The 12,505-nt window shown below is 47.7% G+C and overlaps 1 protein-coding gene across 6 annotated transcripts in view; it reads left to right on the top strand.

Moving 5' to 3' along the window:
- RFTN1 (raftlin, lipid raft linker 1) overlaps positions 1-6,807 on the top strand; it is a 209,168-nt gene extending 202,361 nt beyond the window's left edge. For 5 of the 6 annotated variants that reach the window (XM_010377152.2, XM_010377151.2, XM_030933486.1 and 2 more), the window contains exon 10: positions 5,414-6,807. In XM_010377152.2, coding sequence (XP_010375454.2) covers positions 5,414-5,818 — 405 coding nt within the window. In that variant the 3' untranslated portion in view covers positions 5,819-6,807. The other variant, XM_030933480.1, reaches the window with a different exon arrangement.
- The last annotated feature ends 5,698 nt before the right edge of the window (positions 6,808-12,505 follow it).

The following is a 12,505-nucleotide window of genomic DNA, read 5'->3' on the forward strand; positions in this document are numbered from 1 at the left end:
GTGCAACCCTTGTGCCAGATGACTCTGATGCTTCCCACCCCGCCCTGAGCAGTCTGTGGTGCTTTTCCTGAGGATGTTTTCACCAGTTGCTGGGGAAGAAGCCAGTGAGTCGAGTGGACCCACCAAAGTCTGAGTCAGGCATCACCTGGATTTAGCTCACTGTACCTTTGATGGCTGAGGCCACATTCTTGGCAGGGCCTGCCTGACCTGCTCGGCTCCTCACTCTTGGCATCACCCCTGCATTCCTCACGCTTGGTTCCTCGTGTTCTTTGGACACAGAGCCCTGGGAAGGAGCATCAAGCAAATGAACAGATTGGAGCAGCCCCTCACCAGCCAACAACTCCAGGGGGAGCCCACTTGTGGAAGGAGTGCCAAGGCAATGGTGACTTGAAGCCAGATGGGCTGGAGTGTGGAGGAAGGTCTTTATCCAGGCTCTGAAGGTGTAATGTGACAGGTGATGGCACAGTGGACCAGAAGGCAACTGCCAGCCCACCATCAACCACCAGGAGCAGGCAGCCACCAGCTGGAAGATGGATTGGCTGCAGAGTGCTGTCAGTTTCAGCTCAGTCACAGGCTCACAGGGACTGCGTGCATTCAGCAAGTGCGACATTCAACACGCAGCGCACATGAGGGCCCCTGTCAGATGCTGACAGACACCCGCTGCAGCCTTACAGAGGGGAGATGGTGCCACCTTTGCCTAACAGCTTCCTGATGGTGGGGCACACAGATTCCAAAGGAGAGACACGTGGTTGGATAGTGGTGTGAAGGTCATGGCATCACATGCAGGGGGACAAATCAGTGGAAACTTGAGTAGGCAGGGAGATTTTAGAGGTAGATTTATAAAAGCTGTTGTAATAAGGTAGAACTGACTTTCCTCAGGGAGAATTCAGAGAGGATGGGACTCACTGTTTTTGCAGTCAGTAAAAACTTCTCATCCCAAGCAGCTGTACTCATCTGGGTGGACTGCTTTCTCTTTCCATGTACCTAATGATTTCCTGCCTCATTCCAAGACTGTAGGTGACTGGTGTGGAGCACTTGTTCTACACAAGACCCTCTGGGTCACCTCACAGATAGGAGTCCTCCAGAGAGGGGGCTTCACAGCCAGACTCCTTGGAAGAATCTTCTGCACTGGGTGTCCCCTCCTCACTCCTCAGCTGACATGGGTCAGCATCCTGCTCCCACAGGCCTGTGTCCCCTGGTGACCGAGTCACTCCATCTAGTCCTCATCATGCGTGAGCTCTTGCAGCCCTGATGCTGGGACCACCCCCAATCCCTGAAGCAGCTTTCTCTTGGTTCTTTCCCACCTCATTCTCCTGGTTTCCCACTAAGTTCCTCAGGGTTCAGACCCAGCCCCATTTCTCCCTTCACTCTTGCCTCTTCCTTAGAAAATCTCTTTTATCACCTCTGTGCCAGTGACCATTCCGCCTGCATTTTCAGCCCTCACTGTGCCCCAAGACTCCAGCTCCATCCATGCTGTGGCTCGAGCAAACCTGACTCTTCCCCTCCCCATACCTGGCCCACCGCCACCCTATCTAGAGGAATGGCATCACCCCTTAGGGGCTGTCCCTGCTGACCCTCCCCTCTCCTTCCCCTATATTCAATCTATCCTTAAGACCCATCTGTGTTAGGTCCCAGAGGCTCTGGAATCCCTCCACTTTTCTCTACCATCACTCGCCTCAGCTATTGCAGTCTCCTAATAACAGATCTCCCCTTCAAATAGGTTCTCTATTCAGAGCCCAAGTGATCTGTTAAAAAGGCAACTTGAATCCTGTCATCCCACTGCTCAAAGGAGTTCTAGTTTTGTATGACTCTGAAGACAAAGATGGAAATCAGTACTGTGGCCCTCAAGGCCCCAAGGGATCTGGCCCCTCTTACCTCCTCTGCCAGCCTCCCATTCTCTGTGGCCTCCAGCTCTTCTGTGTCCCCTCTACCAGGGACACTCTCCTCCTTTCTAGCTCTACTCAAGCATCCTTTTCTCAGGATAGTGCTGTCTCCTTTTATACCAAACCAGACTCCTTTGTACTACACTGGAAAAGAACCACGTTCTTCTCCTTCAGAGCTCTCCTCTGGGCTTTTAGTTATTTGTGATCATTATTTTATCCTTTCCAGACAGAGTCAGACATAATCTCCACAAGAGCAAAGACCTTTTTCCTGTTGAGACCTTTTAATTGGTGCTCAACAGATACTTGTTGAATCAGTGAATGAGTAATCAACTTCTGAGCGAGGACATACGTAGTATGTCCAGCATTACAACTTAAGAAATTACAAGACTGGCACAACAAGGATGTGGCATATTTAGTCCTCTTTCAATCAGCAACATGGACAGAATATTCTAATCAAGACTTTTCAGCACTGGAAAGAAACCTCTGTGTACGTGTGTGTGATTTTCAAGGCAAATATTAAACTCCTTCAAAGGGAGTAGGTGATTTCTACGATTCAGGGGAAGACTTCCTTCCAGCTCAGCTACTTGAAGTGGGCACATAATGGGCAGTTTTTAAAATATGCAAATTAAATCCATTGGCTCCTGCTGACATGGAACTCTGGACACACACTGCTGTAAAGTGAAGGGTTTCTTTTTTTCTTTTAGACAGTTATTTCTGAATTGGGCAGCTGATTGGATTTGGTGACACATCCAACTGCCACAGATGCTCTGGCTTGGGAAGGCCAACTCGGTGCAGCCTGTTTTATCTGCGGCTTGCTGGTTAAGCTCAGAGACTCCCCTGGTCCTGCTCAAAACATGGAGTCCATTCCCCAGGCTGGACTGCCTGCCTTTAAGTGGTGTGGATGTTAGACCTCACCTCAGAGGCTCAACTGAAATCTGGCACACTCCAGGCCTCCTCTTGCTTTCTGAGACGTCTCCTTTTTGAATTGCTGGGATCTGAAACAGTTTTTGCTGTTTGTTTTCTACCGTTTGTGTTCTCGTTTTGTATTGTATCAAGAGATCAACAAGATGTGATCTTCTACAGGAAACTGGATATGGCCAGGCATCCAGAGGAAACTATGGAAGCTCTGTTGTTTATTTAGCAAGAGCAGTCCCTGAGAGAGTATCTGGGCTCCTATTACATGGAAGGTCGAGCACGTGGTGGAACTGTCCTCAGTAGTACACTGCACAACAGCAGAGGGCGCTACTTACATGAAATACAATATGAATGGGGCCCTGGAGGTGTGCACCGCAGCCCTGGAGGCAGAGACAACCATTTTAGAGATCAGTAACTTGAAACTCTAATTCATAACCTGCCTAAGGACTGAGAGCTAACAAGTGCCAGCACTAGGATTTGAACCTATACAAGAATGCTTTGACATTTTAGCACTTAAGGCCTCTTAGCCAAAACAATCACCACTTTTTTGGCAACAGTAAAACTTCCTTTGACTTCCCTGAGAGCCGACTGCCTGTCGGAGTACTGTATTACACAGGTAGGCTTCACTGGTCTTTTTCTAAAGACATGTAAAATGATATAAAATGTGAAGCGGCTCTGACTGTTTTGGAACATCCATTAAAAAAAAAAGAGAGAGACTCTTACATTTGAGCTGGAATAACAACAGCAGCTGCCTAGCACGGGGCAGCAGTTATGAACCATAACACGGTGCCCGGAAACTATGGAGGCTTGGTGGAGGTAGCCACGGTCATGCTGAGGGCTAAAATCGGTGGCCTCCTCTGGTGGGTTTGGAGCCTTGAGATGCCTGCCCGGCAGGCATGGATGAAGGAGGAGGTGGGTCTGAGACACTGCTTACCCTACAGAGCAATTCCATTATTGGGATCCTCACAGTTTGGGTGGAAGAAGCTCCACCCATCTGCTAGGGGAAGTCAGCAGCTATAGTATGAGACATTTCAAAAGAGGTCAAAGGAGAAACCCATCCAACATTGTAAGGGAACTCATTTGGGGATTTTGGGGGGTATGGGGTGTGGGAAAGGACCAGATAAATGTTAAATCCTAACCTCAACATGTATTTCACTCATGTTCCTCTATTTTAATGGAACATTCCATTACCATTCTTATCTAAAAGGTGCTAAATCCAAGAATCCTAAAATGTATTAAATCTCAGAATTCTGTATTTAGGCAAATGTTTTATCTGAGGAAATAGATCTCTACTGTGGAAAACTACAAAAATGGCAGATTTTTAAACATTTACATAGCACATTTTTGGTTTTTCCTAGCAAAGCACTCAGAATGATTTACAACATGGTAAAGCCTTAAGAAATCATTTCCCACTGATGGTGCAACTGCATTCCTGGGCTCCCTTCTCGAGCCCAGCAAGAAATCATAGGAACACAGAGCTCCCTTTTTCTTTCAATTATATAATATCTAAGATTTAAGTGCCTATTTGGTGAAACCAACACGATGCAGCTGAAGCACACGGCAGTGGCCATGGTGGGAAGTGAAAACGAAAACCTTGTGTGCACTCTAGGCCACCGAGATGAGAAATTCAGATTGAGAAACCTGGCCAGTCCGTGGCGGAGCTGGGGCTTTCTCTCGGGTGGTCTTGCTCCAGAGATTTGGTGAGACCCTGGTTGTTGCCCAACTCTATTACTGGCTGTGTGACCTTGGGACTCCGAGCCTCTGACCTCCCTGTCACACCGGGAAATGCTTGGTTGCAGGCTGGGCCCCCTGGGAAGCGGCCTCTGAGATTTGGGGGAAAGAAGTTTTTAGAGGGAGTTACTTTAGGAACACTTGTCGGTACAGGAGCGGGCAGAGGGAGAATTTGGGCTGTGATGCAGTCACATTCCCCCAGGTTGGCTTGGAGCTGGGATGGCGTTTGCGTTGTCCCAAATTGGGATCAGGAAATGAGTTGTTGTATCCCACCTGGGGCAGTCACTGGTTGTAGGTTGCCCTGGTGTGACCTTCTGTGAGGTGGTGGTCAGCGAAGGGCTATCGGGCTAGCTGGGGAGTGGGCCCGCCAGTCCTGTAGGGGGATCTGAGCTGTACAGCACAGTGTCCGCCCCATGTTCTGGGCCCTGCCTTACTCAGGTGACCTAGCGAGAGAATGCCAGCCCCATGGCTGGTAATCCTCAGCCTGCTCAGAATGGAAATGAGTGGCTGCAGCTCTGGTTCTCATTGGGGGCAGACCTCACATCTCCTCTCCATCCTGGCCCTCCAAATGATAGGACTTCAGGAGCCCTTTCCTATGTGGGCCTTTGGTATAGAGCCAGTCAAAAGAAATACTCCTCTGCCCCCATAGAACCTGAAATCTACATCTAAAGTACACATCCTGGAAGGCATGGTGGAGGCTCTGGGGGTGGGTGTGATGTGATTGGGTGCGATTCAAGTTTGGTGCCTGTACTGCTTGGCTGGAGGATGCTGGGAATTTTATGTCTCACTCAGACATGGTGTGGGTATGAATGCAAACAAGGCTTCGGGTGAAGCTCTGGGTTCCCAGAGGCTTGTTATTTATCCCCATTCGCTCTGATTTCTAGTTTCAGTGGCGATTCTCCAGAGAAGAAATGCACAACAGGCAGATGAGGAAATCGAAAGGTAAACTCAGTGCCAGAGACAAACGACAAGCAGAAGAAAATGAGAAGAATTTAGAAGACCAGTCTTCCAAAGCTGGAGACATGGGAAACTGTGTTTCAGGACAGCAGCAGGAGGGTGGAGTCTCCGAGGAGATGAAGGGCCCTGTCCAAGAGGACAAGGGAGAACAGCTGTCCCCTGGTGGCCAGCTGTGTGGGGTGGGTGTGGAGGGCGAGGCTGTGCAGAATGGTCCTGCCAGCCACAGCAGGGCCCCAGTGGGGATTTGCACTGGGCACTCCAATCCTGGAGAGGATGCCAGGAATGGGGATGCTGAGGAAATCAGAGAGCTTGGTATGGTTCAAGAAAACTGAGTCTCGAGCAATTTGTGTTAAAACTAGGTGAGTTGCCAAACCCAAGGCATCTTACCAACAGCTGGTTTGGGGGCTGGTTTCCCTGGTGTTGTGTGTTAGCTACCCTTTGGCTTGGCTTGACCTCTCCTTGTGAGCTCACCTGAGCCCTCCCAGGGCCAAGTTCCTGACAGTGTTGGTTTTTGCACATCCACTGGAAAGGTGTCAGTAATGACCCAGTGTTAGAATGCAAGAGGTCAGGTTATTTCTTCTAGCCCTCATGACTGGAGGCCCAGTCCTGGCTCGACCACTCCTCCAGCCAGACGGTCTGGACCATCCAGTGCCTGTCCCACCACAGGGCCTCCAGGGAGCATTCGGGTCAAATCCACGGACACCCTGGGCCACAAACCAAGGCTGCTGTTCATCCCACACCTTGTGGGGCAATGTCCATCCACTGCAGCGACTTGGTGACTTAACTCCTCCAGGAGCCCTGTCAGCTGCCCTCCTCCACCTAAACCCCTTAGACTCTTCTGCTTTGGCAAATAAAATGATATCGGGGAGGGGAGGTACTCTGCCTCCCAGCTTTTCTCTAAATAGTCCTATAGATACTGGTAATCTGGAAATGAAGAAGTAATTCTGTGTCTGCACCTACTCTTGCAGAATGTTCAAGGAAGTATTCTGTGTTAGTATTAATGCCAAAAAGTTGTTTTTAAAGGTTTTGTACTCAGCACATCATAGGCACACACATTACTTCTGTCATTTCAGGGCGTCGGGACTGGCTGGCACCCTTGTTATGTGCTATTTTAATCAGTGTAACATTGGTCAAGTTGTTACCCATGTATGCTGTGACTATCATGTGTTTATATCGTCCAGAAAGTATTAAGGCTTTACGTAGATGCAACTGGCGAACCCTGGAGAGAGAATGCCGATTGTCTTGACCAAAACCACAGCCTGTCTCTTCTCTTGTTTAGTTACTTACGGCAATAAATCATCTATGAGTTAGTGCACGGTGAGGAGTGAGTGTTTATCGCGTCACTATGAAAAATCCTGGCCTAATGTCCAAAGGACTTCAGCCCACACCCCCCATTCACTCTTTGTAAGTTTCTAACTCCTGACAGCATGATGACATGGCGGAGGAAGACAAAGTTCCCATGGAAAGCTGCAGAGCCAGCTAGGCTTGCTGTGCTTTCTCGTCATTTGTAGAAAGAGATGGCAAGTGGAACTCAGATGCCATCAGGTAAGTAAGGGGTACAGCCACCTCCCATTTCTGGGATGGTGGCAACAAATACCTTTTTAAAAGAAGCAAAAAACCTCACATCAATGTATAACATTATTTCCAAGCTTTTAAGTAAATTATTTAATGCGGCAAGACTTCTCCCTTTGCAAGTTTATTAAAATAAAACACATTTGTAGGCCGGGCGTGGTGGCTCATGCCTATAATCCCAGCACTTTGGGAGGCCAAGGCGGGCAGATCACCTGAGGTCAGGAGTTCCAGACCAGCCTGGCCAACGTGGTGAAACCCTGTCTCTACTAAAAATACAAAAATTAGCTGGGTGTGGTGGCGCATGCCTGAAATCCCAGCTACTCGGGAGGCTGAGGCAGGAGAATTGCTTGAACCTGGGAGGCAGAGGTTGCAGTAAGCCAAGGTTGCACCACTGCACTCATCTGGGCGCAGAGCAAGACTCCATCTCAGGGAAAAAAAAGCAAAAACCAAAAAACCACACATTTGTAATATATTTTCGTAGAGCACAATTTAAAACCTTTGTACAGCCACATCATAGTTTTTTCTTGACAAACTCCCCCACCTAACCCTCAGAGCTTAAAAAGGTTGAAGGCCCTGTTCAAAGAGAAGACAACTATGTTTTAATGACATTTTCCACAACTAAGTCAATATCTATACAGCATTTTGATTTAATAAAAACATTATCTCTTGGCACGTATCTTAAAGCATCATGATTTTAAAAATATATGCTAGTCAGCAACAAGCCAAGACAAAAACACCACTCTCAACTTTGAAAAGCACATGGTTCCAGGCTGGAGGGCCTTACATTGCTCAGCTTTGGGTACATTTTTCAATTAATTAATTGACATTTATGTTGGCTGTATTTGCTATGGGGAAACAAAGGTGACAATGACTAATTTGAATTCCTCAGGAGAGTTTGGCTCTAGTGTCAGGCTAACAATTCCTAAAGTTCTTGTTTTTTCTCCCTTGCTTCTCTACACCCTGCTGATTCTGGCAAAAATCAGTCTACAGTGGAGGGCGTTAAGTTAGCAGCAGCTTGAAATCACGGAGGAAGCTCTACGAAATCCTGATGCCCGGGGTCCGCCCGCAGAGCTTGTGAATGAATGGTCGGTCTGGGGAGTGGCGTGGGCATCAGGATTTTTAGAAGCTCCCGGAGGATTCTAAGGTGCAGCCAAGGTTGAGTACCACTGGCCACAGGGTCTCTGTAAGCTGAAACACAACTTGTTCCTTGTGAAATAAAATGCTTTCTACAAGTGGTAAATAATCAAGGCCCTAAAATCCATTATCAACATCCTGCATGTACATTTCAAGTGGAGGCATTCCTGAAGGAAATGTTAGTCTCCTGTGATTACCAATAGGGTAAAAGGCCATCATTTGCACTGACCAGGTCCCAGGGACAGTAAAAGCCACAAAGACATATAGTGTTTGGCATGAGGAAGCTTGTGCACTTGGCAGTTAAGTCTGTGAGGCTGCAGCTGTCACAGTGGGTTTGCAAGGGAGTCCTGCAAACCCACTGTAATCAGGTGGTTATCAGGTGATTGAAATGAGGCATTCCTGCAATGCTATGGCTGAATCCAGATTCTTTCACTGGGAAGCTGTTTTCAACCATTTCACCTGCAGAGGCTCAGGAGTGCGTAGTGGGTGAAGTTTAGCACCACTGGCAGGGCAACAATGGGAGGAAGAATTCTTATCAAATCTGCTTAAAGCAAGGCAGGTGCATTGCTCTCAAGTGCATACAGCCACAAGGTCAAAATACTGACATACGGAAAGCCTGAGGAAACCTATGTTAATGAAGTAGTAACACTGTTTTGGGCTTGGTGGAGTGGAAAAGCCCAGCTGGGCTTTGGAATCAGACAGAGCTGGTGAGGATGTTAACTAGACCCAGTCTACATGTGTAACCTCCTCGGTTTCTTCACAGCTCTGAGCATCAATCTCCTCTAGTGTGAAATGGGGTGAAATGGGGTGAAATGGTGCCCACCTCTTTGGATTTCTGTGAGGATTAATAAGATGTGAATAAAGTGCTTGGTCCACGGTAAGCACTCTGTGGGCAGCAGTTCATCACAATGCTGATAGGTAATCAATGTGTCAGATACTGTTACTGCTCACCCCATATCCACGGAAGTATATCCTCCACTCCCCAGCTCCTCTTGCGGTTTGGGGCCACGAGACTGGTTCTGGCAATGAGACAGGAGCAGGTCTGACAAAAGCTTCAGGGACTCCCAGTCCTTTATCTCCGACGCCCTCGGCACAGTTCAAGATGGACCATGAGGCTGGGTGTGGTGGCTCACGCCTATAGTCCCAGCACTTTGGGAGGCCGAGACAGAAAGACTGCTTGACTTCAGGAGTTCAAGACCAGCCTGGGCAACATAGCAAAAACTTGCCTCTCCAAAAAAAAAAAAAAAAAAAAAAACAAATCAATCAGCTGGGTGTGGTGGCACACGTACCAGCTACTTGGGAGGCTAAAGTGAGATAATTGCTTGAGCCCAGGAGGTCGAGGCTGCAGTGAGCTGTGGTCACACCACTGCACTCCAGCCTGGACAAGAGAACAAGACCCTGTCTCAAAAAAAAATTGGATCTGACATGGCCATTCAATAAACCTTTGCTAAGGTGAGCCACTGAGATTTTCACATTTATTGGCTACTGAAGCACAGTATATCCCATCTTAAGAGAAATACTGTAATAATATTTGTGAAGTCTTAAATTATTTATCAGTGGTTTATAAGTAACAAAAAGGTAAACATTCATCAAATACCTGTCTGAATTTTTCAGACCCCCAGGTTGACCATGCTTCACTAGAGCTGCTGATGCTTGATGGGAGCGGCTTCCAAAAACATGAGCAGGAGGCGTTCTCATTTCTTTCTTATGAAGCACGTTTTATCAGTACTCTAAACATACTCATCATGGCCCTCTCTAAACCACAAAATCTTTCAGGAATAGCTCTCAGGTGTAGACAGTGCTTATTAGTAGGAATATGTTGACCCAAAACTCACGACTCATGCAACCCACTGTAGCTGAGCTCCTAGCTGGCACAGGGGCACTGTGCTGCAGGGAGCACACAGTCTGGCCTCTGTCCTGCTAGGGTTCACAGCAGCCTAAGACTGAAGATCCAGTCCTGAAAGGACTGGCAAGATGGGGGAAGGGTGAGGATGACTGGTGTGTGTGGCCAGAAGCTCGGCATTGGCTCCCAGTTGTTGCCACAGGTCTTGTTTCCAAGAGCCCTGCCGGAAGTGCTAGAGGCCAACTGCGTGAGTACTGCAGGGTGGGCCCCTGGTGATTAGTGCTCTGCCTGCACTATGACCCGCCAAAGCCACTGATGCAGCTTCCCAGGAGAGGCTGGGTTTCCTGTACCTGGCTCCTAGAGTTTTGAACAGGGAAGTGTGTGGACATGAGATCTAAGGAAAAGACCCAACGAGCCTTTGGCTGGGTTTCTGAGGTAGCTGCTGCCAGAGAAGGAAGCAAAGTGATGTTCACCACAGGTTCCTGTTGATAACAATCGTTTCAGTGGCCAGACTAAGAAAACGAACCCTGGCTGCAGACAACTGGCTCTCTGAACCTGGCTGGTGCTTGCTTCCCCAGCCCTTGCAAAACAGCGGCATGTCCCTCCAGCAGAGGAAGTCAGGCTACAGGAGAGACCTGTGCATTTATGTGGGCATGAGGGGATCACATGATTTGTTACACAGATACACATTTTAAAACTCCTACACAGCTGTGCTAGGTGCTGAGAAGACGGCAATGCAGAAGGGCCTCGTGAACCATGGTAAGAATTCTGGTCCTTGTTATAAGGGTTAATAGGAGGCCACTGATCAGTTTTAAGCAGGGAAATGACATCAAATTCGCATTTTTTAAAAACATCTTTCTGGCTGCTGAATGAGGAAAATGCAGGGGTCCCAAAGATGGTGCAGAGGCCAGCACTTTAGTCCAGGTGGAGGCTGCTGGCTTGCATCTTAGCAAAGAAGGGGACAGATTTCAGAGTTACTCAGAAGCAAAACTGACTGGATTTTGCAAATGATTGGGTAATGAGGGAGGTATGGAAGCTACCAACCATGTCCTTATCAAAGGCATTTCCTCAAAGTAATAAATACTCCAGTGATATTGCCTGGAACTTTTCCAGAACCTCTTGCATGGATTAGTTTTCAGTTTGACACATTCAACATCAGACAAAGTCACTAAAAGTGAAGTTTTTATACCTTTCTTAAGACCCAAAGAGACCAGGCGCAGGGGCTCACGCCTGTAATCCCAGCACTTTGGGAGGCCGAGGTAGGAGGATCACAAGGTCAAGAGTTCAAGACCAGCCTGGCCAACATGGTGAAACCCCGTCTCTACTAAGAATACAAAGATTAGGTGTGGTGGCACGTGCCTGTAATCCCAGCCACTTGGGACACTGAGGCAGGAGAATCACTTGAACCCGGGAGGTGGAAGTTGCAGTGAGCCGAGATCATGCCACTGCACTCCAGCCTGGGTGACAGAACAAGACCCCATCTCGAAAAAATACATAATAATAATTTTTAAAAAGACCCAAAGAACTACGTCTTTTTGGGAGAGAGGAAGGGAGTTGTGTGGCAACGGAAAGCAGCAGCTGTTGGGGAGGTGCCACGGTATGCACGTGGGAGTACAAAGGGAACCATCTGTTTTGGGTCTGATGAGCAGAGTAGGAATTCTGCCCCCAAATTTTTTTTTTTTTTTTTCCGACACTGATTTTCGCTCTTGTTGCCCAGGCTGGAGTGCAATGGCATGATCTCAGCTCACTGCAACCTCCACCTCCCAGGTTCAAGCGATTCTCCTGCCTCAGCCTCCCACATAGCTGGGATTACAGGCATGCGCCACCACACCCGGCTAATTTTTGTATTATTAGTAAAGACAAGGTTTCTTTATGTTGGTCAGGCTGGTCTCAAACTCCCAACTTCAGGTGATCTGCCCACCACAGCCTCCCAAAGTGCTGAGATTACAGGCGTGAGCCCCCGCGCCCAGCCCCAAATGATTTCTAATGGTAATGCTGGCAATTCCAGCAAAGCCCTGAGCCAGGAATTGGTGGAGAACCACCCTGGTTGTCAACTGCAAGGACTGGGTCTTGAAAGAGTAAAGATACTCATTCATCCAGAGACAGTTTTAAAACATGATCCCATGTTGCTGACTGGCAGTAAAACTTACACTTGTGTATTTAAATGTGTTGCTCACTAGTCATTAAGTTCAATTTGGATTTGGATTTGGATTTTTCTGTGGCCTCTAAATAATATAAAGGCTTAAAGATAGTAAGAAATACATTTCACTTATTAGGGTGAGCATTAAAATGCTTCCTATAATGGACCTCTGATTTCATGAACCTTCAGTCCTGGGTACCTCCTATCTTGTTGATTGTTCAGTGAAAAAAAAACAAGAGAATCACAAGAACAACTAGCAAACTTACCAGTTTCTCGATCCACAAAATGCCTAATAACTGTCTAAAACACTTCCTTTTTATGAACCCGGGG

Source organism: Rhinopithecus roxellana, chromosome 1 (genome assembly GCF_007565055.1).
Source record: "Rhinopithecus roxellana isolate Shanxi Qingling chromosome 1, ASM756505v1, whole genome shotgun sequence".
NCBI lineage: Eukaryota > Metazoa > Chordata > Mammalia > Primates > Cercopithecidae > Rhinopithecus > Rhinopithecus roxellana.